At 34.9% G+C, this 25,398-nt stretch overlaps 1 protein-coding gene across 2 annotated transcripts in view; it reads right to left on the bottom strand.

Moving 5' to 3' along the window:
* Positions 1-244: 244 nt before the first annotated feature.
* The window catches only part of NUP155 (nucleoporin 155kDa), a 30,765-nt gene continuing 5,611 nt past the window's right edge, over positions 245-25,398 (bottom strand). The window contains exons 8-34 of one of the 2 annotated variants that reach the window (XM_009709367.1): positions 25,265-25,356; positions 25,036-25,133; positions 24,789-24,941; positions 23,799-23,899; positions 22,170-22,340; positions 21,030-21,140; positions 20,061-20,155; positions 18,497-18,585; positions 16,098-16,160; positions 15,844-15,994; positions 14,928-14,994; positions 13,907-14,025; positions 13,597-13,694; positions 11,633-11,766; positions 9,645-9,836; positions 8,853-8,991; positions 8,061-8,196; positions 7,488-7,641; positions 7,111-7,215; positions 6,823-6,977; positions 6,345-6,474; positions 5,969-6,082; positions 5,376-5,496; positions 4,182-4,292; positions 2,791-2,927; positions 1,872-1,972; positions 245-613 (exon numbers count right to left, since the gene is read on the bottom strand). In XM_009709367.1, coding sequence (XP_009707669.1) covers positions 475-613; positions 1,872-1,972; positions 2,791-2,927; positions 4,182-4,292; positions 5,376-5,496; positions 5,969-6,082; positions 6,345-6,474; positions 6,823-6,977; positions 7,111-7,215; positions 7,488-7,641; positions 8,061-8,196; positions 8,853-8,991; positions 9,645-9,836; positions 11,633-11,766; positions 13,597-13,694; positions 13,907-14,025; positions 14,928-14,994; positions 15,844-15,994; positions 16,098-16,160; positions 18,497-18,585; positions 20,061-20,155; positions 21,030-21,140; positions 22,170-22,340; positions 23,799-23,899; positions 24,789-24,941; positions 25,036-25,133; positions 25,265-25,356 — 3,276 coding nt within the window. In that variant the 3' untranslated portion in view covers positions 245-474. The remainder of the gene's footprint in view (positions 614-1,871; positions 1,973-2,790; positions 2,928-4,181; positions 4,293-5,375; positions 5,497-5,968; positions 6,083-6,344; positions 6,475-6,822; positions 6,978-7,110; positions 7,216-7,487; positions 7,642-8,060; positions 8,197-8,852; positions 8,992-9,644; positions 9,837-11,632; positions 11,767-13,596; positions 13,695-13,906; positions 14,026-14,927; positions 14,995-15,843; positions 15,995-16,097; positions 16,161-18,496; positions 18,586-20,060; positions 20,156-21,029; positions 21,141-22,169; positions 22,341-23,798; positions 23,900-24,788; positions 24,942-25,035; positions 25,134-25,264; positions 25,357-25,398) is intronic. The other variant, XM_009709374.1, reaches the window with a different exon arrangement.

Consider the following 25,398-nt stretch of genomic DNA (forward strand, 5'->3'; position numbering starts at 1 on the left):
CATTTACAACCTCACTCATCTACATGTGCTTTTATCATAATCTTGCCTTCTGCAGTTGTCATTTCTTGTTTTGATACCTGTAAAACAGCCATCAAGTAGATTTTACATCCTACTTTTCTCCATTACTTTATGTTAAGTAAAGAAAAAGAAAAATATTTTCCAAATATTTTTAATCCTCAAAGGAAAGATCACACAATGTATTTTATTTCAACAGTATAAAAAACATTTCTATTGTTAAAAAATTTGGTAGTAGTAAAAGAAAACCCATTTGTCACATTTACATTCTACAATTTGTAGATACGTTTAGAATAGCACAAATACAGGCCACACAATCAATAACTGCTGCAGGAGATAAAAATTCTGAGAAAATTGTTTCTGAGGGTTTGTTCTTCCAGAGATTCAATGCAGACATCTAAACTTTTATTTCACAGTTCCTTTCATCTGAGCTAATGATTCTGTTATTAGGTTAGTCAATCAGTGAAGCCGTTCTAATTTAGCCTGTAGTGATTTAAAATTCCCAATAGTAGTCTGCACCATTAGCGTCGGGCTCATAGACTGAAGTTCAACCAGGTAGCAACTAACAGCATCCAAGCAAACATTTGTGAATCGTCGCCTGTAAAGAAAACATAGAATAATAATGAGATCCTTTTTGTTTCTGTATATTAGAATTCATCTGAAATGGAAAATGAGCATTCTTTGAGTTTTAATAGAATAACATATCAGCAAGACATCTGTCAGCTTCTTTTAAGTATTTATTTATTAGAAAAACTGATTTCTGAGATCTAATGCTTGTGACTGAGACATAATGGGAAAATAAATTAATAATTACTATTTATCTGATATTAAAGATAAACAATAAAACATGATACAGTTAATAGCAATGTGAAACATTTACTTCAATGTTTAGATATTACTTTAGATATGAATACAATCAATGTGTAAGATCTTAATTTAGATAGCAATTTAAATATATAAAATTAGTATAAAATCACAACAATTTAGGTATTAAATAGATATTAAAATCAGACTACATTCATTAAAGTTCTAATAAGTTAGAGTATTTAAATCAGCTAACCATAAAAGATCAAAAAAGTGAGAAAAGATAGATGTAAACTCTATATGTGAACAGGGGATATTTACATGTGTATTTTCAAGAGATTCAAAAAAATTTATGGTTGGAAGAGTTACCAAGACTTTGCTTAGTTCTGCTCATTGTTTCTGAGAAAATACAGTTCTGACTGAAGTTTGCATAGTATATTCACAAAAGTGGCCAAAGCTAGAGATTCCATAGTATGCAGGCGACATTCAAGTACATAGCTATTCTTCTAGCGATAAACTTTTTCTAATATTAAACCTAATTCTTTCCTGTTGCAGACTAAGCTGTACCTTAGTCTTGGAGAATGATGCATCACTAAACTCTAAAAAACAATTTGGGAAGATCTATCCCCACGTTTAGTCTCCTCTTTTCCAGAATACAAGAACTCAGTGCTTCTAGCCTTTCTTCATTAAACAGTTCACTGTTTCATTCACAAAATGCCCAATTCTCATTTTCCCTCCACTTTTCCCAGATTCTCTCAAATTTGTCATATTACTTCTTAAGGTATGTTGCCAAAAATTTACATAATAATCCTCTCAGTTCCTCATGAATCTTCAGTGAATTGGAGAAAATTATCTTTAAGTAGTTTATAGGGAGGACTCTACAAGTTTCTACCAACTGGTTTTGAGTGAGAAGTCTCAGTAATCACTCCTAGGAAATAAATACTAAATTCAACCAAAAGAAAAAAAGAAAAGCTTTGGGGATTGCTGAAGGGCAGTGCTTTAGGATATTTTATATCTTTCACTACTTAATAGGATATAGTTGCCTTTCTTACCTCTGAAGTACTCTGCTTGGATCATGTACATATCTTGATAATAATACATGAATACACTCTAAAAGGTGTAAAGGCTTTTTCATTCTATTCCAGTATGGGTCCTAAAGATTCCAAAAATATTAAGGAGACAAATATTAAGGAGATAACAGGAAAAAAAAGTGTGTGTGTACACAAATTGCCAGCTGTGGTAATTATTTACTCATTGTAACAAAAATGTAACACAAATGGGAATTCTATGTAATCTATATTAATAACAGTCTATCTAATATAATAATATTCTACCTAATATGCTATTTGTCTATCTATATCTAATCTATATTAAGCCTATATTTAAGTACTATTTTGACTTTTGAGTACTAAAACATACATGAATTTAACTCAGTTTTCCATTACCTAACAGTCTGTAAAGTAATAGATTTTAGGAAGTTCTGCATTCCTTACACTGTAAGGAATCTGGGTAAAAAGAAGCAAGTAAATTCTCTTGAATTCTGTTTAAGCCTGTTCTACAACCCAAAAGTTAAAAATATGACTTCTTTTTCTTTATTCCGATTGCATTAATAGATTAGACAAGATGAAGTAATACAGCAAATTTTATTAATAGGAAACAAATAAAAGTAATATATTCAAGATACGCTGTTCCTTCTGCAACGTAACAATTCTAATCCTATTTAATCCTGAATCAGCTTTAGGTGAAGTAAAAGGATTAACAATTTTTCTCATACTTTACAATTGAAGCAAATAAAATCAAGAGAGGAAAAAAAAGCAGCATTAAGAGCCTTTGAGTTAAAAGAGAGAACAAAAGCTATGAAGTTGATATTTTGATATTATGACACCTTAACATAATTTTATGTTTCCTGCTAAAGACAGACCTTGATAGTAGCTGAAAACAAAATTTTTATTTTGTAGCTATTTTCCTTACCCGTGCTTTAAACAACTGGTCATATACTTCAAGGAGCCTTGGCAACAGCACTCCAATTTCTTGCATGGTATATGTTACAAAAGCTACATCCCAGTTCAAAGTGCAGACCTGTTGCTCTAGAAACTGCACTAAAAAATCTGGAAGACAAAAATAATGGGATGTTTAGATGCCAACTTGTTAATGGGAGTCTAGCAAAGAAAGGCATTTAAAAGTCATTTACTCCAAGTTTAATTTTCTGTCTTCCACAGTTGGTACCTTCCTCCTGTGAGGAAGGATATGCAAAATGTAACTACCTCCAAATATGGTATTAAGTTATCAGCAACGTATGACAGGGATTACTCATACTAAGTACTTTACTACAGTTCTGCTATAGAACTATGCTGTTAAGAAAAGTTCATTAACTTTTGTTTCAGCACAAAAGAACATATTACCATTTTATTTCCTAGAATCCCCAGCAACTACTGCATCTTTATCACGTTTAAGTGTCAGTAACAATTAACAATGTATTGTTCAGCACTAAATGTTCCTTTACAATATTAAAATATCATAGTGCTAAACAATATATTTTCCAATTTTTATATAATGCCAAGTTGTCAAAATGTGTGTGCATCATAAAAGCAGAAAGAAGCTCCAAAAAGGATCCAGAAATCTCCTGAATTCTGTTTTTAGAACCTGCAGATAGCAGTAGATACTTCAAAAGACAGCAGATAAATGTGGTTGCCTAAAATCTTATTATATGTATAAATACACATTTTTACTTTATATTTTGATATAAACAAACTTTACTACTTCCTAAAATGAGATCTGCACAGGCATCCAAAAATAACTGTCGCTGCCTTCTGAGCTTCATTTACTTCCCCCATTCAGTGTGAAAAACTAAATTCTGGTTAAATCCCTAGATGAATTCTAGGAAAAACTACACCTGTAAAAACTGTAATGGTTTTGTAATCATACAATTATACTGTATTTACAAAATTAGAGGCCAATAGGAATTCTATTTCTACTTTTTGTCTAACCTCCCTCTCCTCAATCCCTTGTCAAAAGCACTGTAATAATGAGCAAGTATCACAACGTTTTTGTTCCTAATTTCCTGGACAAAACTGAAAAGTACTATGGAGCTACTCTCATGATCAACTCCATCACTACTGACCACTGAAATTATTTGTGAAACTTTTCACTGTAGCTGAAGCAACAAATTACTACAGTAATTAACTATCACAAGCATGTAAATATGTATCTCAAAATTATCAGTATTCTTTCCTTTTAGATTAAAAAAAACCAAAAAAAGAGACATTTCTTAGGTTAAAACTTTTTTTAAGAGGCTAAAAAGAAAGCTGAGACCTATTAATGAAATGCATATGTTTATTTACTATGCAGACTGAACAACTTGCCTAAAGGAAAGTAACGAGGTGTGCCAGCATATATCTTTCCAAGCAATACCATCTTCAGACTAAGTGCTTGCATTCTGTCAGCAGGGCTCAGAGACACACTATCGCTCAACTCTGTAAGTGAAAATAAATCATTTAGAGAACTTCAGAAAAAAAGTTCTAAATTTATACACAACTACACTGAGGTATTTGAATTTACTACTAACACATCAAAACCTTATGCTATTGTCCATGCAAAATCAACACATGGAAGTGAAAGTACAACTTTTTCTGGTGTGTATGGATATATATTCAGATTTTTATGTTTACTTCCTTGAAGTTCATGCAAATGTACTTTAAAAAAAAAACCAAACCAACCACCCCCCTCAAACCCAACAGAAACCCACAAAAACCCCATTACTACATAGCTTTTCCCTCAAATCACTCTCAACGTTGTTTGCACAATGGCATCCTCGAGCACAAAATCCAAGACAAAAAAAGCCCAACCCAAACCAAACAAAAACACACAGGAAGGGAGAATGAGTTTAAAAAAAAAAACAGGAAGAGAATGTGAATGAAAAAAACCCGAAACTCACACCAAAAAAAAAACCAGGAAGGGAGAGTGAATTACCAGCTCATGGTAAAGGGCGAGGCAGATTATCATCGCTGAGTGGCTAGGCTTGCAGAGCTGTGCTCACTACTCTGCTTCTCTATAAAGGGAGAAAACCCCTACACTTCCACTCCTGTCAACATTATAAAAACCCTAAACTCCCTAAGGATTCTTTAATCTGTCATGATAAATTTAACATTTTTCTTGTAATTTCCTAATAGTGAAACCTTCAGACAAAGTTTCACAGGTATTCTGAAGTCCATATATAATGGCATCTAAGAACAAGAACGGATGAAATGACTTCTTAAGTGTTATCTGGAATGTGATTATTCAAGCCATACATGCAATATGGTCCAACATATATGTAAAAAACCTACTTTTCTGTCCTTTAGGCACACAAGCCAAAGGTAGTACATTAAGGTACAAAGGTAGTAACATTAATGAATTACTAGTTAACTATGCTTACCAATATATTATGGAATAGTCCAGAAAAGATGCATCTCAGTTGGGTAGCTATCAATAGCAGCACATAGTCAGTCTTAAAAGATTTAATTGTACCATTTTCCATTAGTTCTAGCTTGTACCACTCCTAGTCCATTAAGACCTACCTTTCTCAATGATTTCTTGCCAGAGAGTTTGGACCAAGATAGGATCAGAATGACCCGCACAATGTATGATAGCAAGCTTACACTCTGAGAGCTTAAAAGGGTCAGCAAATTCTCCATACAGCTGAAAGAAAAATTACTAGACATTACATTTCACATAGGATAAAAAGGAAATTTTTTAAATCAGCTTTTCTTTATTTTGCATGGTAGACATCAGACTAGTAAAGGTGCAACTTAAGTAACTGGAGTCAAACACTAAATGATTTATTTTTTACTACATTTAGTTTCACTTGTTAAATAAAATCCCCAATTTTATATGAAGTCATAATTAATACCGTTAATTTTCTAACAATTTTTCCAATAAATGAAGAAATCTAAGAGACTTAGTAAAGAAGATAAACACATGGAAGAAATTAAAGTACTGAAGATTGAAGGAATAGACAGACTAGGGTAACAGACATTCTGAAACCAGGAAAAAAATGCCAAACCATCTCTCTATCACTTTTTCTAGTCAGCACAGGATCATTCTTTGCAAAATATATCCCCCCCTGCCAAATGTGATAAATTGACTTTTGATACAGACAAATTTTAATCACCTTAGTTATATCCATCAGCTCAGCATCAAGCTGGGTGATTGCGTCTTGCACTGAAGAATGATGAGAATACTGCCGTTGTAATGTTTCTTGTATTTGAAGCTGGATCCTTGCAACCTTGTTTAAAAAGAAAATTAAAATATTTTGATTGGATTAATTTAATCAAAGATTAAGAATACACCCAGAATTAACTTTAATTATTTAAATGTAAAAATGTTACTGCCTTACACCTCAGAGTCTCCTATCAACCATGTAACTTTGCCGCGTCGGGAAGAAAGCACAGAATTTCTACAGAATTGGTAATAAAATTGTCATGGGCCAATGAGACAAAGTGAAATAATGCATATACAGTGTGGCTTAGATAAATATTTTTTCTTACTTCCATTTTTTCTTCTAGTTCGTGAAGGAATTCACCATCTGCAGCTATAGAGGATATGGCAGTGGAACTTTTGGCACTCAAAATGGCACGTGCAATGTATTCAAGACGCTGCTGAAGAGAAATTTCTGTGCTGCAAAACAAATATTCAAAGTAAAATGGATATCTAATTCTTTGAGGGTCAGTTATATTCTAACCAGACTATGGGAATTAGTATGTGGATCCTCCTGATTTTACTAAATCATGCAGGACATTATCCAACCATGTAACCCATCTTTGTTGCAGGCTCAGTTGTAGTGTACCTCTCAATCCAGTGCTTCACAGGTAAGCTAATATATTCCATTCGTTTAAAATTTTTTTAACACACATCCTTGGGCATTGGCCTTTTCTTAAAATACCTACACATAAGGTTTTGATTTTAGTTTGTTTGGTTTTTCCCCAATTACCTCAATATATGCAATAGGTCACACATAATCCATACCTATGCAGGTCAGCCAACTTAGCCAAGACTCTGGCTGCATTACTAAAATTTCTGTTCTTTTCAAAGTATCTCCACAGTAAATCCATATAACGGACTTTGTTTTGGTCTATCTTGGTCATTCGCACAAGGTAGGGTTCCAAAAAGGGAGCAGTAACCTGCAAAATCATAATGATAATATTTTTATTCTTGCTTTCTCCTCTTTTTTAAAGCATCAGCATTATTACAATTAGCTCTTCCAGTTCAGTGGAACCCTCCAACAAATTATTTGTTGTATAGAGGTGAGCTCACCTGTAATAGTTTGTCCGCCAAGTCAACTTGTATCAACCAGTTATAAAGTGCAATACTGAAGAGTTCATCTGTTGAACGCTGAGCCAGCTTTAGCATTTGTTCAAACTAAGGGAAGAAAGGGCCAAAGCTGTTACTCCAGAACTGGTTACATTACATGAAGAACTGAGTAAATATGCAACAATACTTAGTTTCATGTTATTTGCATGTCATCATTTCTATGAACACTCTCTGCATAAAAATGCCAATTCATGACAAATCATTACTTTTGTCCACTTCACTAAACTATTCTACAATTTTTTAAAAATAATAAATACTACACTCCTTCAAACCACACTATTTTTTGGAGTGCAGTCATGATTTTTTTGTGAGTTTCTTACATGGTGCCCTGCTTCTTCATTGCTTAACATGTTGGGGTCAGATGACAGCACCGGAGGACCTGGCTTTTTGGGTACACTGGGAGACTGAGGAGCAGCTTTACTTTGATTCACTAACTCTTGAAGGGTGTCAGTGATACACTTGTAGCTGTTCAATCTGTAAACAGAGCAAAAGAAAAGAAAAGCCTCACAATTTTCGTTGCAACTATCTATGAAATACTCTTCTCAAATGTTGTTATTGTATGCCTTTGTAAACACAATTACAAAAATTTTAAAAAGTCAAAGGCTGTCAGCTAGTTGCCACAATCTATTTTGTTCTCAATCATCTTTCTAACAAGTACTTTTGTAATGTTCAGATCACAATGTTTTCTGCATCTATCAGTTTACCTTCTGTTCCAGATTAAGTTGGTGCCATATTAATGACAATCAAGGAGAACATGCTGGGCAAAGCCATCTATATTGTGTCCCTTATTAAAAAATGCTTGTTTGTCATTACCTTCCCCCAAAGAGTTGCTTTTCCAGTCACTTGAAGTGAAGCACCCCATATAATAGTAATAAGGTATCCTGAAAACTTGCCTCTCTTGAAAAGCTTGGAGTCCAACAACATCCTCTTCTGGTTCTCCATTTTTATAGAAATGAAGGCCAAGACCTTGGGGGTCTTTCTTCTCAGCAGCCGTAAGAGAGAGTTCTACTACTCCCTCATAGAAACGCACTGGAAAAAAAACCAACAAATACCACCATTCATTATTGTATTAAATCTATGACAAAACAGTAAGTGACATCGAACACTTCACATTTTAGCAAGCAAGAAAAATAAACCCTCTTCGTATGATACAAAGGTTTATGCCTGTACCTACCCTGTGGTATTATACGCAAGCGTGAAGTTGCAAATTTGTACAGAGGCTGAAATCTTGACTGATAACAACAGCTGTATCTACATTTAAATTACGTACTAGCTTCTACAGCTCACAACAGGATTCAGAACCATCTTTCAAACATCTTATTTGGTATAAAACCTTATCTGCAAAAGTACAGTCATTTACCCTCTGCTTACATACAACCCAGCAATTTTCCTAAAAACATTTTTACCAATGTATGAAACAAATGGACACTACAACGTGAAATAAGTGGATGGGAATATTTTTATACAGAAATGGGGTTTTTGATTGGTTGGTGAAATCTAGAAAGGTTTTAAAGAAGAACAAGGTTGACACATATTAACTGTAAGAGTTATTAAGAAACTGTTCATGTTAAAAAACACTGTAAAATGAGTTGAAAGTTAGTAAACAAAACAAACAAAAAAGAAGATGGCACAAAAGGATACTACAGAAACTATTTACCAGAATATGATCAGTGCTTGCCTCTTACCTTGCCTATACTGCGCACAAACATTAGCAAGGTCTACTTGATTGCTGATCTTCTGGTACTCTTTCAGTGACTCTCTTAGCATCTTCTCTTTTTCAAGTTTGCTTTGAGCCTGTCGAGACCGCTGAAGCAGTTCATTTGCCTGAAGACAAGTGATGGCAAAATGGAAGTTATTCACATGAACACATCACGAACAGATCATGGATATTGTTAATGTGTTATTACTCCAAACTTCAAAGCTGAAACAGTAGAAACATTATCCTCTCAAAAACTCTCTCGTCCCTTGATAACAGTAAGTTTCCAACAGAAAGACTGTACAATGACAGTAGGGAGAAGGGCTTAAGACTTAAATGATCAACTGGTTCCCCATTCTCCTCTCACTAGTTACTTTTTTCAAATTTATTTGAAGAGCTTCAAAGAGTAAAATTCTTAAACACAATTATCTTTCCATGAATTCCATGAAATGAGCAAGAGACAGAAGATGAGACTATGCTGAGAAAAGACTTGAGTAAGAACACATTTTGTCAACATCAAGAAGACAGTTTTATTAGACGTCACATTGGAGGTAGAGACCCTGTGAACACTACAAATAACTGCAAATGCTTCAAACCAGAACTTACATAATTTTCAGCATTAATCAACTAGAAGACACAAATGTGTACAAAACCTGCCTTCATTGCTTCTTGTGTTCCTGAAACAACTTAAGCATAATGATTTACAAGCTGCCCAACTTAACTCATTTGAACATGTTTCAAAGTTGTGTTTTGGTGCTGTAAAATGTGAAAGTATCCTTACCTTAGAACATACAGCATCATCAGTGCTATAAAGAAGAGGACAGATATCTTGCAAATGGGCAATGATGCCATCTACAGCAGCGTTATCTCTGATGTAACAGTTTATGAGAGAAGCAATCAGTGCTCCAGTCAACTCTCTGTCTCTAATTACCAAGTCTTTAAAAGCAGTAATCTTTAGATGTTCTTGAAGGTCCTGAAAATAGAAAGAATTCCATGAGTTTACGAAAGCTTTTACTTTATTCTGTTTAGAAACATCACAATGTTACAGCAGCAAAATTAACTGTTTCTAGTAAATAAAAACTTACAAAACTCCAATGACTGAAGTACACAGCATAAAAATACATTATTTAAAATACACATTATATAGCAAAATGGAAATAATAAAGCCCTAACAATTAAGGCACTACACCCTTGGATGCCAAAAGATGGTGAGAACTCCTTTTAGCAGATTTTCTCTGTCATCTTCACTATGGGTCACTCTTGTTTCAGATCTCTGTAAGAATGGAATTAGCAGTTCCCCTTACTTCAAAGGCACTGTCAGAATGCACACCCTATAAAATGAGTATATCACAGGTTTTCATAATGGAAACCATCTGAGTACCGTCATAGATAAAAAAAGACATGCATAAAAAGGAGGAATTTAAGAAGTTTGAGGTCTGTATTCTTCATGCTTTTTTATATTAAATTACACAGACAGTTATTAACTTTTTTTAAACTATTGGGAATATTTGCTCACATAGAGTTGCCGGTAGTGTCTATGGATGATAACTAACAGCACAAAAATACTATTACAAAAACTCTGAAACTACTGAAGACAGAGGAAAAGGTTCTATTTGTTATACAATTAGTTAACTCCTTGTCCAATACAAGAGAGAAGCTGCCTCTGTTAGAAACTGTGCAAACTCCCCAAAGCAATAGGGTGAAGAGCTCCAGCTTCTGTGTGTTTGTAAAGTTTAAAAATTGTTCTTTTTATCGACAAAGAATACAACTTCTCAAATAATCTCTTCTCCTATCAAGTGCTAGGATAGAATGCCTAGTATTCAAATTAATAGCTTATTCAAGACCTGCAAATTCAACTTTAGCAAAGGGTACACAGCAGTAGCACCCATAGTTCTGTAACTTTCCTTCTTTACAAAGAAGGAGAGGCTGAAAGAACTGGGATTGTTTAGCCTGCAGAACAGAAGGCTCAGGGGCGTGTGTGTAGGATCTTACTAACATTTGTGGGAACATGTAAAGAAGGCAGAGACAGACTTTTCTCAGTGATGCCTAGTGACAGGACATCATGCAACGGCCAAAAGCTGAAGCCAAAGAAATTACAGCGGAATAAAAGAAAAATCTTTTTTAACTCCAAAGGTGGTTGAACACTGGAACGAGTTGCCTAGATAGGGTGTGGAGTCTCCATATTTGGAGATACTAAAAATTTTACTGGACGTGATCTTGGGCAACCTGCTCTAGTTGACCCTACTTTAAGTAGTGGGGGCAGAAAATCTCCAGAGGTCCCTTCCAGCCTCAGCTGTTCTGTGATACATTCTGGACTGCTACTTACACAAAAGTGCAAGGGTTTGAGACTCTACAACCCTACTGCTCTCCACTGTTAAACCTTCACCAGCACTAAGGCAAACAGTGAATTCATCTTGGCTGGACAACATTGGTCTATTCTTTTTAGCACATTTTGCAGAATGTGCTTTAAAGTGAAAACACGGTAATTCATAAAACCAGACTCATTATTAACTGTTAATAAAAGTAAAATAAATTCTATTGTTAGTGACACTTCTAATTCACTAAAATTGGGTGATGAGGTCAATACTATACGTCAGTCTCTTAATCACTTGCAACCTGAATAAAAATCTGTATGTGGTTTAAAATTCATGACATGTTTCTCAATGAATTAAATTGTTAAATTAATTACTCCTTTGGGAATATTTAGGAAGCAAAAGAAATTCAGATGTTAAATACAAGTAAATTAAAATCATATGACTCAGATCGTACCTTCTGAAGCTCACTTACAACAACACTGAATTGGTGCTCACACAGCAACTTCCATAAAGCCAATGCCTGGCAGGTTTTGCGAACAAGCTGCTGGATGCCTTGAAGCGAGGTCTTCTCAGTTAGCTGTGCCTCAGCTGAAAAAACAAAGAGATTGTCAATAAGTCACTGCTCTACATGTTTCAAATTAGCATGTAAATTTTTTGAGGTTTTACAATAACAATCTCCTTAAATTTCTGATTTTTTTTCCTCTTCCATCCTTCCATTAGTGCTGTCTAGCTCTCTTTGGAGGGAAGTGCAATCTTAATATTTACCCAAAACAAATACCATCTGTTAACATTTATTTCAAGTACTTTCTGTAAAAGAAGTATGGCTTTGTGTGAGTGCACTGGATTTAGATATGTCTTTAATTTTTGTTTGCTTTTTTTCATAAATAGTTATTATAAATGTATTTATGATGAACATAAATAAAAATAAAATCATACATATTCTCTTTTTGTTTGATTACCTGTATTTGCTTTTAAAAAGAACAATTATAATTACAACTTTGGTCAACACTGTCTACACTATCTTCAAAGGAACAACTACTCTGAAAACTAGTGACAATTAAATCTGGTAAGATGTATTATATTCACTGAAAGAATAATATGGAGAAACGTGTTACATGGATAGAACATAATTGCAACAATTTATGTCTTTACTTTTGAGTGCTTGCAGTTCAGAAATGAGGCAGCAGTAATTATATTGTGTCATTTCGCAATCCAAAAGGGTTTATGGGCTTTGGAATGCATAAAAATGAAAAGTAAAATTATTAAATGTCTACCAAATTCTACATAATGACTTTTTAAAAAAAAATTTACATTAATACTATTGAAAGTGAGCAGTATAGAAAAAGAAGTAGAAATTAAAACCCAGGATTATACCCACACAAACTACAGCCATTTTCAATTCTGTATACACATCAGCAACAGTTCCCAACTTGCCTGCAAGTGCTGGGCAAAAGCTACATTATAGGAGGACATGAGTTCAAATGGGTTGTGTGACAGGCCTCTTATTTCTAAACAAAGTTTTGTAGACATTTCAGTGACTGTAACCTTAGCAACTTGCACTACAGTAAGAGGACAACATACTCACTTGTCTCACAAATGAACTGCTTAACAGTTCCTATCCTGAAAATATAAATGGGTGTGCAGCTACTAAGTCTTGTAATGAGGAGATGAAACAATCTTATGAAATACGGAGAACATTAGGAAGAAAAAAGGACACAGGTGCGTGTGCAAAGAAACCTCATTTTGTATTTCAAGATTGTGTGAATGGGGAACATAGGATAAAACAGGACAGACATCTACACAAAATTAAAATGTAATTCTTTGTACGAGAGAGAGAAGTTTAGAAGTGCTTTAAAGTTCAAGCATTTTTATTTTATCTTAATAAATGGAGAGATAAAACTTGTGTTTTGCAGTGGCTCAATACTGCTATATGTTACTGTGCCAAAAACCAGATTCTCTTCACAGAGAGATATTCTCCTTTGTGGACTGCTTTAATTAGTTGCAGTATTAAAGCTTTCGATATCAAACTGAAAGGTAACATCTGCAGCGTGTAACAAATGAAGTCTCTTGCCACAGTCAACCTAAATGGAATGTTTCTCTAGATTTGAGTTTTCAGTCTGGGCATATACTTCATCTCTAGTACAGTTGTATGTAAATTATTTTTTTCACATCAATGTCACTGTCTCTTATGGAACAGTATGATACAGTATGGAAGCAAAAGCAAGGTGCTAGCAAAGTTAGTCTCCAAACTACAGTGCTTTTTCCGAAGAACTTACTGCTGAGTCTCGTATATTGATTAATGTCAAATATGTATAGAAAAAAGGTATTTTTATTCAGAGGTTTTAACAAGAAAAGTGAGAAAGGCAACATCCAAATGAACCATTCCCTGATACTTCCTGTTCAAAAGTAATTACATACCATGGTATTTCCTCTGGAGTTCTTGCTGAACTTGCTGAGAGCTTCCACCATCAGGCCGCATGAAACCCAGGAGCCTCTGTTGCAGGTTGGCTGGTGTGCTGAAACTGCAAATTCAAAATAAAAAGAGATGCTAATATGATTACAAATACAGAATCTTTTAAAGATGAAACCTAACAACTCATTTTTAGCATCTGAATAGTTGAAGGTGGAGACCATACATACACTTCAACTCAACACAGATATGCACGCTATAGTTTTTCAAGAGCTGGACATTAAATACCACTAGTAAATTTAACACAGTGAATAATACCTTGGGTTTCCAAGGGCTCCTACTGTAGCAAATTGTGAATTTCTATCCAGAAATTCTTGTAAACCTTTTAGTTCTTGTAGTACAGATTCCAGCACATGGGATGGAACACTGCTTTCCACCTGCAAACGAAATCGGACTTCTTTACAGAAAGCTTAGTTTCCAATTTTTTTTTCCAAAAATTTACAACTTTGAGCTAAACCACTAAAAAGACAAACACAATCAGGGTACCACAAACAAATAGCATAACAGTAATGCTATCACTAGAACACAACATTATTATACCACAGTCATTGAGGAGGGGGCACACGTGAAGAGGCAGTAGTCCTCTGAAGATACACAGTATTCAAGATGCTACTTTCTTTGCCCCCCTGAAAACCAAATCAGCTGTGTTTTACTATTTCCAACTCTAAACTAGAACAATGATTGAGCATTGCTAAGACACAGAGTGTAACTGCCAAGGTCTTCCAGAGTCTCCCAGTTACCTTAAAACTGAAGGAGGAAAGCTCATGTAGCAGTTAATTCGCATTGCTGAAATTACTCAGTTCAGGATTCTATTAACCTCCACAGTCAGAAAAGATTTTGTTATTTTGATCATGGACAAAAAGTGAAACACCAAGATGTTAGTCAGGAAGATGCTGGAATTTTTTTTACATCCTTACATAATTGCAATGTTTATCCTAACCCACTAAAGCATTTTATTTTTAGGCTTTGTCTGGAAGAGGTATGCAGAAACGAAGGAAGTGCAGTCGCTAAACATTGAGAAAACTGGCCATTGCCAATTAACAACAGAGATCAAATTACAGTTAAGTTTCTTAAAAACTAACATTCAAAATAGTAGCTTAAAAAGATTTAAAACCTTTTTCTTAACTCCTCAGTTAAGAGCACAGTGCTTAAGAAAATATTCAAATGACACTGATTTTTTTTTTCCCTTATCAGTTTATAATTGGAAACAAAAGTATAACAGGGCTTAAGTCATGTACTATAAGGAGCTTCCAAAAATACAAAATAATCTTTTACATACTGCAACAACTTCTCGATTGCCACTTTTGAAAACTCTCTCCACAACTATGCTGCCATCCCAAATATTTCTGCAACACAAAACAGTACTGTGTTAAAAGCCAAGTAATTTAAGCAAGTATTTTTGCAAGTCTTCTACATATAATTTCTTAAGAAATAAATAGTAATGCTTTTTACTTCAAGTTCTAAAATAAAGATTTAATTTGGATGAAAATTAAACATTCAAAAAGAATTACCATTATACATTTCTGAATCATACAGATACAGATAATTAACAAAATTTCAAATTTTAAAACTTCAATCAATTGAAGTTTGACGCTTTCAAATACTTTAAATATAGGCCAATATTATTCTCTGGAAATACAGGGTAGGCAAAAAAGTGTCATAGCAAAAATTTCTTTCCCAACCATTCATATGACCAGCATATGAAGAGCTCTGTTCTTGCTTGGGACGTTTACTAACACAGGACTCAACATCCAAGTAACAGTGTTCTTTTTAGTCTTGATTCATTGGTCTGATTTGAGCATTCTGTTTAAACCTTCTAACAGAAAAGACTTCAAGCCAGGACTTTGATCTTGTACGTCCTTCTACATTCCTGTTTCATTCTTTAGTAGTTTGAAACATACACCTCATAGGTTTGAAAAATAAAACCACAGTTTTCAGAGCTATGCATACACACTTGATTGCAGGATCAATGTCTAAGCAACTTTCCTGTCCTAGCCATTCACTGAATGTATTTATTAATAGAGCTATGAAAAGAACGTATTATATCAACTGGTACTTCATAAACACAAGATAAAAATGCACTTTACTAATTTCAAATTTAAATGCTATTAAGATAGAATTCAGCACCTACAAGCGTTAGGGGAAACTATGGAAAAAATTGAGTGACAGAATCTGTTTTTACACAAACACCTTACCCTATAATCCGAGCAAAGTATATGCAGATGCCATTGTGTTTTCCAGAAAATACTATCTCAGGACCCATCATTCCGCTAATGGATGTACCAGGGTGAGAAATGGAATTCCCAGAAGGAAACATAGGAGTTGACATAGTAGGAGGTTGTAAACCTAGGGTAAAAGTAGGTAAATATTACTCATTTGAATGTAAATAAAAAAGTCTAGTTAAAAAAAAAAGTCTCAATTTTTCCAGCAAAAGAAAAGAAGGCATTACCTTGTATAGGTGTTGTCAAAAAGCTAAGATTAGTATACTGACTATCTGCAGTCAAGGGGGAACCTAAAAGGGAAAAGAAGTAAAGGTGAGCTTACAAAAAAACAAAACCAGAAAAAACCCAAACCAAAATGTAACCCATAAAATCCCTGTGCAAAAGCAGCAAGTTGTTAAATCAAGTACTTTAAAGCTGGAACCATTCCAACTGGTTTTATTTACCAATTTACCAATTACCAAATTGCATTCATTTCTTGTCAACCCTGTAAGTCCACCCAATGGATGTGCTTCTTAAAAAAATAAGCATTTTTTTCCAGCATTCACATGTTATTTATTGCACACATCTGTTCCCTGCACTGAATATAATATTGTCCGCATGCTTTTTCTTGTTCTTCACTTTCTGACCGCTCCCATTCCTCATATGGGCATCTATTTCCAAACCAGTCACTTTCAGTCATTTAGATCTTTTCAAAGAACATCAATTTTACCTTCAAAGCACTCAAATGAAAGAAACTGGTATTATTACTCTTAATTTTTACATAGGGCGGTTGGACAAACACTACAGCAAAACTGTTAACTTGGAATGTTCAGTCTGAGACTGCCCACGGCCTCAGATTCAGCTGTGAACATCCAACTCTTCTGCAAATTAAGTCTGAATACCTAACTTAAGACCCCAAAACATGAGGAACACATGGAGTCATCTACAAAAACGTCCATATACCATCAGCATGTAGGATGATATATCACAGAAAGGGCAAGAAACTGGCACTCTGAAAATCTGGCTTTTATCAAAAAATCAGTCATTCTTGCTTTAACCACTACAGTTCTCTCAACTTGGCAACACACAACAGTGCAAAGGATAACAAAGTCCTTCACTGAACAGTGCAAATGCATTCTCAAAGCACATTCTTCTGTGTGCCAAGCAAAGCACAAACTTGTGGAAAAGCAGCATGTGAATGCATGACTAGACTTTCAACAGTGAGAAAAAGAGGGAACTAAGTTAAAGGTGCCTGGTCTTTTAATGCTAACATTATTGTAATGTAGCTTCACATGCAAAATTTCAAGGTGTTTCACTCAATTTCTGTCACCACTGTCTGACCCACCACATGGGACATCCACAATATCAGAATCTTAATTTCACATGACAGTTTTCTACCCTTTAAGCAAATGGAGTAAGTAGTAGCAGAAGAATGGTGCCATCTTCCACCTGGACCTGTCACTGAAGCAAAATGGAAACACATGCTTTGATACTAGGTTTCAAAGAGGCATACATGACAGCAAGTGATAAAAATATCCAAACATTTAGACTTGGGAAAAATATTTTTACTTCTGAAAGAGTCACCTTATTGATTACAGAGCTTCCTGTCATATCCCCCACAGCTTACTTTCATTTTCAGTCTGCTCCTAGCACCTGTTCTCCCCATAGCTGCTGTCTTCTTCAATTCAGATTTAATATTACATTCTTATGTAAAATTTCTCAGCTCCTGCCCATGCTCCTATTGTTCCACACCATCAGGCTTGGAAAGTGATACCACTGATGCATTAAAAATAGCCACTCTTCTTAGTGTTTTAATACTAGTTAAGAATTCTGAAAAAGAGGGTGAACTGTTTTTCCAAAACTTCATCCCAGTTTAGCACACCTTTCTCCAATACTTATGAATTTGGATATATGTCAAGAACAGTACTGAAATGGCATTTCTTTGCATATCAGGCAATCAAGTTTCTTCTGCAGGTCTGATGTGTTAAATTGAATGCCATGTGTCAGGTAAGGGCAAAGGATGTTGGAAATTAATGAGTTCCTGATTAAAAAAAATAAAATTCAGTAATTCAGAGTTCCAAATTCATCATTATTAATTTCTTTTTAAAAAATCCTTAAGACCTGGAATTGAGAAACACATGTTAAAAGGACAACTTCCTGAAGCAACTGTAGAAATTTAAGTGAATCTGGTAATACAAAAAGGCCTCCACTCTAATAAGCATCAAGTTTTGATGAGAAAGAACAGGCACTATTCTCATTCTGCAGAGTTATGACAATGACACTGTAAGAAGATACTCTGCTATAGCCACACAACCACCAACTAATCTTTGTAAAGTCTGAACTACAGTATTGACAAATTGCTCTCTGGCTGCTGAAGTGCCTCTGGCAGCAACAAATGTTTACCTTCTTCACATAATCTTAAGAGATTATATGAAACATCGAGACATATTTTGAGATCACATCACCCTTCACTAAATCCAAAAATCACTCAAAAGAAATGGAAAAAACTCTGTAATTAATTAGCCAGTGAGTGGAAAATCAAGGACTATTTCAGACAGAAAGAATACAGCTACTTGTGAGGAGGTAAAATACAACATATTTAAGGAAAAAAAACCCTGTCCAAAATCATGAAATGCTTGCTACTTACTGGCAGGAACAGGAGAACCCAAAGTAGGTCCAACGTTACTTGGAGGAGGCAGAGCTGACGGAAATCTCATTTGTGCTTCTCCGCCATACCTAAAGTTTACATGCAAAGACAAAAATTACTCACACTTCATACACAGTCCATTTAATTTTCTTGTCTTTGGGAATTAACAGCAATTTTGGGGTTCGTTTAAAATGGAGAACAAAAAAAACAGCGTAACTTTTCAGAAATATTTGTGATACTTTTGGCAGAAGAAAACTAACTGAATACATGTTAGATGAAAAGCATTAACATATGCAATTGCAAAGTTAGATAAACAACTAAGTATTTTTTTTGTGGATGTTTTAAGATCTGTGGTGATATGATATGATCAGGCTTTAAAGAGAAATTTACCAATTCTCAAAATCAGGCTTATGCTTTAGTAGCTTTTTAAGGTTTGCCTCTACAGGAAAGTGGAAAGAAGGACACAGTTGAGATGACCCATGCTTATCCTTCTATCATCCTTCTATCTCTCTCTCTCCTATAGCACTACATGAGCAAGTCTTCCCTTGCTAACTCCCATCTCTCCAGATTTATCATCCACATTTTTTCTCAGATCTTGTAATGTAATTAACAAAGAGCAACTACTATTCACAGCCTACTGAGCATAGCTGACTTGATCTAACACCTGCACAAGTTTTGGAACAGAACAAGCAAGCTTTTGGGAACATAACACTTGAACTCTAGCACAAACATACAGTCAGAGCTGCACATTTTATCATCACTCTCAATAGCTGTATCTTACCAAACCCCTTTTTTCCTCCAGGCTACATGCCCTGTGAGGACAGCCAAGGGACACACAATATACCAACTTATTTAAGGCAGGTAATTAAAATACACATATCTGTACCATATCAAGGATACACAGTACTTAAGATACACAGAGGACAAATTATTCCTCCAAAGTGGAAGCCCACACTGCCTCACTAAATTAGTAGTAGAAAAAACCAAACCAACCAGAAAAAAAAAAGGAAAAAAAAATAAAAATCAACATCTGTGACCAAGAGCCATCAGGCCCTGAACAGGGTAAGTCCATTTGAATATAAATTTCCCTAGTGCAATGGTGAACAGCATAAATAACTACAATATGTGAAGGAAAAAAACCCAAACCAAAACAACCCCCGAAACCCAAAAACCCCAGAAAAATGAAAAAATTTTTCTGTCCCTTTTCCAGCTGAGTTGGTCTCATTAAAGATATTACTACGCACTGCACTTCAATGAACTGGGATACTGTGAAGTATAGATAAGCGCATTTCAAGCAAATTAAACTATATTTTCAATAGCCTCCTCTACATGTGGAATACAAGCATCCAAGAGGGGAACTAACCAGAATTCACCACTAGAGGAAACTTCCTTTGTTGATGAGCCCTAAATTAGTGCAAAGGCATATTCCATCAGGTTTAACAGTCTATGCTCATTATAAAACAATGCCCATTCAGGCAGCAGGTTAAAGAACCTGTACAACTATTTAGTGGCTGTAGTGATCCTAAGCATAATATTTAGAACCACCGACAGAATTGAAACTTACCTGAAGAACGCTCGAGTAGCCCAGGCAGATACTTCTCTATCACATGCAGCATTAGAACAGGCCAAGATAAGGCAAGTGGCACAGGCCTGATCCTCCTAGAGCATATTATACTATTAGTGTGGCAGCTTATATCCAGTTGATAAGAAATGTATAGATGTTAGATTGCTCAGTAACTAAACAGTAAATACTTTCTGCATCATTTTATTCAGAAGACAAGAAAATCAGGCCTTCCTGATCATAGACAGGAAGTGAATCATAGTGAGGCATCCCACTGCAGCAGTCAAGTTTTTGTTATACACAGTTTTTGCAAACTCAGTACAATTACTGTTAGGAAACAATCTCCATGTCTGTCACCTAAGTATGGCTAAGATTCATGCAATTTATACAGAAATGTAAGTTAAGATTGTGTTTGAAGAAAAAAAAACTATATAAATAATGATTTACTTATTCTAATGGCATGTTAAAACATCACTTAGTATGTCACTTAGTAAGCACAAGAGAATAGATTACAGTGACCATCCACTACAGACACTAGTCAGTACTAGTCAAATTAAAATTGTAAGCCATGGTATCTTCCTTCCTGCTGGTTTGTTATTTACCTTAAACAAACAAACAAAAGTAAACACTTGTAGTGGTATGAATGTAACTTTTTTTGATACTATTCTTTCCCTGCTCTTAGATGAACTCCTTTCCTAAACTAAAAACTGTATTATACTTCTGCATACAAGACATAAGAATTTCAGGGAAATTCAATTACATTTCCACTTTTAGATATTATAAAATCAGAAGTTATTTCTCATAATAAAATCTTGTTTTATGTGCACAATACAGGAGGAAAAACTAATACTTTAATCAATAAATGAAATGTTAACTGGAAGTTTATAGCAAAAACAAAAAGATGCTAAAGTGATTAGAGTTACATAAATATTATAAATCTTCCATTTTTCATAACAAGTCAAAAGTTTTTACCTGATGCAACTTAAAAAATCTTTCAATCTCTTCTCCATCTCCACCTACATTGCTAACAAGCAGATGCCGCAGTTGATCAACAGGTCTGAGTTTATGAAACATAAAGCTCCCCTAAAAGTAACCCCAAAAAAGTTAGAATAAAGTTGGCATTACTCTAGCTATCCCAACACCCCCTCCTCACAAAGTCTATCTTTAGCATTCTGAGTTTTCCTTCATTGCACTATTGGATGAACGTATAACGCGAATAGTGCCTAAAGCCCAGATACCATTCACATGCAGAAAATTTTCTAGCAAGTCTAGGAAAGGCAGGAAAAATACTGCAATGGCTATAAACTCTTCAGAAACTGAGTTAATTTTGCTGTTCTTAGCATAACATGAAGCATACAATACAAACATTAGCAAGTATATATAGAAAAGAAAGGCTTTATATATCTTGCAAATCCTCAAAACTGCCTGGGAAAAAAATGGATCAAGGGCATAGTAAGACTCTACAGTCACTGCATCCATACCAACTAGTGGAGAGGCTCTGATTAGTGCCTTCAACAAAACAGCTGCCATTAAACAAATGAAAGTTGAGTCTAGAGATTACAATTAATGATGAATTTTTTTTTTCCAAATTGCCTATTTGTTAAGATATCAAGTGCACTAAAATATTGCTAAATACAATCAGAAAAGAGACGAAGGAAGTTGATTTCTTTTTTCTTTTTGTGGGGTTTTTTAAAAACTTTTAAAAAAACTTTCAATAAACTCCTTTGGGTCTCCTTCTATGAAAAAGAAGAAATTATTTATTCAAATTTCAATTGCCCACAATATTTACTTGAATTGTATTTTCTGGGCAGCCAGCGTCTGTTTCAGTTTCACATAATCCTGAATATAACCAAGGTTAAAAGAACTTCTCAGATGATCTGTATCTACAAGGGTCTCTGGAGACCAAAAAAACCTTATTAATACACTGCAGAAGAGAACCCAGCCCAACAGCCTTGAGTACATTTCAGGTGGTTTCAGCAATCTTCTTCCTTATTCATGTTCAGAATATAATCCTTAAAACATATCCAAAATGAATAAACATCTACAGGTTTAGATCAGTCTTCCAATTTATACTTACTTCTGATTTTCTACATTAAGAAATGTAATACTCACCTGGGCTGAAAGCAGAACAAACTTCTTAGGTGGCAGCATGTGTTGCTGCACAACAACAGGTGAATCAGTTATTGGAATAATGTCTTTATTTAGCGGTGTCACAATCTTCTGAACTTTAAATTCATCAATAGCAGAAAGAGCCCAGGAATGTCCATCAACACGGGTTGTCATCTGAACAACAGATAGTTGTTATCCGAAGTTTGGTAACAGACATGGATTTTGTACATCCAGGGTGGTATTTTACTATTCACCATTTAAAATTACACAGAATAGAATCTACTCTTGACACAAGAAAACCTGAAGAAAATAAGCAAGTTCTTATATAATCTAACAGAAGATTACCACCAAATTTACAGCAATATACATGGACTGCTGCCTTTGGGAGACAGGGAATAATATATTGCTTCTTTTGGGGGACAGGGATAGTGTTTTGTATTTAAATGTAAAACAACTTTTAAAGTATGATCCTTTATTGCTGCTACAACGTAAACAGCAACAACCTGCTAACCGTATCAGAACTAAGTATCAAAGGTATCATGAATTTTAATAATTTCTTAAAGAATCAAAAAATGCTGCAACTGAATCATAAAGGTTTACACAACTTTCACAGTTGGCAGCAGTAATTCAAATATAACTCAGAATGGACATATGGTAACGAAGATATTCCAGAAAACTATGTATGTTAACAAGGAAGAACTGCTGCTCAAGAACATGCTGCAGTTTTGTTTGGGAAACCTAGCTATCTGTTACTGTCAAATGCCTTGGAAAAAAACAGAGGTCAGCACTTGGGATATTTATGTGTAAGTTTTTGCAGGGAAGGGATCTGGAGTAATTATAAAGCTCCTTTCTAAGTTATTAATAACACCAGATAAATCAAAACCTGACTTTGAAACTTTTATACAGTCTCTCCATTCATTCCAACTCTACCCCTGCTCCTCCAATAGTACTATGTTTGACATGTCACTCCTCTACTTCAGCAGAGGACTTCAGACTTCCTTAGAGTTGGAATACATGAGAAGTCCTTGAACTCACGCATAAGGCAACTAACCCCCTCCAAATCCCTCTTAGCTAACAATTAGGAAAAAGAAAATCTGAAAAAAAAAAGTGAAATAAATTTCAGACATGATGAATCTCTTCATTAATGAAGACATGTCTTAACAGTTTAAATAAAGAAACCCAAAGTTTCTAGCACCTATATTTTAAACTATCTTTGCCAAATTTTATCCTCACCAACAAACACCACTATGGACGGTGGACCATGTCTTCCTGGGCTTGTGCACAACATGCAGCACGCTATAGACAACAGGATTTTCAAATATGTTAATTAGAAGCCAAATCTTAGAAGTCAAGGGGACTTCTTTTGATACATAGCCTGCATCAAGCTAGAAAGTATGGCTGAACTAGGAATTCCTACTATAAGATCAGTTCTCGTTCACTGACAAAACTGCCTGTTTTTTTTTCCTTTGAAGCATATTGATTAGTAGCTTTCTAAGTTCTTCCAAACTCCTCATAGAAGTTTTCTGTGAACGACTTCTTTCTTGCAGATAGTATTATTCAAGCATCTGTTATAAGGAAAGAAAAAAGAATATCTAGATTCCATCAAAATTGTATAAAAGTTTGCTTTAGTACCTGTGTTTCCATCATTGGCTTTTGAAAAGGGAAAGAATCATGATTGATACACCACAGGATGTCATTATCCTCATTTTCTGAAGCTGCCATCAGCAGGACCCCTAGCAAGAACAGCAATATCAAGTTTATATTAGAAGCAATAATCATGCATTAGATGCAAGTTCATTAATTAATTCCTTATTTAGTAAAAATCCATCTTTAAGTCCTAATCATACAATTTGAACAGCAAATAATAACTCCTAAGTCTGTATGTCATAGGATTCTTCAGAAGGTCACTTTTTACACCATTTGCCTTGTACTTTAAAAGGTATAAACAAAAATGAGCCTAAAATAGGTAGAACATGCCTCAAAAAAGGGATGTTTAAACAGATTATGAATGAAAAAACATCCAGAAACGACTTCAAGGACAAAAATCAGGTTGTATGACTACAAGGGTCGGCAACATAGAGACATTTCTCCCCCGCATTTCTGCAGCACTTTAAAAAATTTAGCCTACAATCAGAAGTGACATAAAGCTGGAACCATCTGGCAGCTGTTTGGTATCTTATATGGTATCAGTAGCTCAATGAGTTAAAAAATAAACAACAGTCAGCACACACTAAACTAAGCACAAGAGGGACTAAATAGGTAAGAAGCCTATTCTATCCCCTGCTTTCAAGAACTAATCACACATGGCTAGAGACATGTAGGCAAACTTGAACACATTGTATCTATTTTATGGGAAGATTAGAAGAAAAAAAAAGGTCGATCAACATGGGAAAAGAGTTCTCTGCTCAAACACTGCGCCCTTCAGAACTAAATTCTGAAAAACAGGACAACCTTCCACTTCCAAAAACTGTCCCACTAACACACAGAAGCCATGCTTAGCTCTCAGTTACTGACACTGCTTCAAACCCTTCAATGTAAAAACAGTGTGATAGTGACTGTCACACACACACAAAAAAATAAATCACTGTCATCTGAGCTGTGTTCCACTGTTTCGCTGCTTACCTTTGCTATAAAGAGCTCTGTGAACCTTTGCGGGCTTCTCCACATTAGAAGCAGCTGAAAATCCAGGTGGCAAACGGACATGAACCAAGGTTAACGTGGAGGGACGAGCTGTTGGATGCTTAAATTGGGAAGTACTAAAATACAGTCGGACACCTGAACAAAAGATAAAGAGAGGTCACAATTTTGCTAAACTCTACAGATGCCATTTATCAGTTTAAAAGGGGAGGAATTAGCATTGCTTTCTTACCTGCATGTGTGATTGCTAGCAGTTGACAGTCTATGGATTCAGAATTTTCAATCACTGCTATTTGAACAATGGGCTTAAATACAGAGCGATCTATTGTTCTAAAAAAACAAATAAAAAACCCCATTCACTCTCAATCCAAAGAAATAAGCAAATGATGTTCTTCAAAATCATAGCATGAAACTATTGGCCTTAAAGGAAGTCTCTTACATTATAACCATCATAAATATACCTGGCAATGCTCCCAGCAGCAGAAACTATAGCATTTTGTGAAAGAGAAGTAACCCTGGTCATTCCTTGACCATCTTGTCCCAAATCGTAAACCTGCAATTCAATAATACAGCTTAGTGATTTATGGTTGAATTA

Source organism: Cariama cristata, unplaced genomic scaffold, assembly GCF_000690535.1.
Source record: "Cariama cristata isolate BGI_N322 unplaced genomic scaffold, ASM69053v1 scaffold18990, whole genome shotgun sequence".
Classification (NCBI taxonomy): Eukaryota; Metazoa; Chordata; class Aves; order Cariamiformes; family Cariamidae; genus Cariama; species Cariama cristata.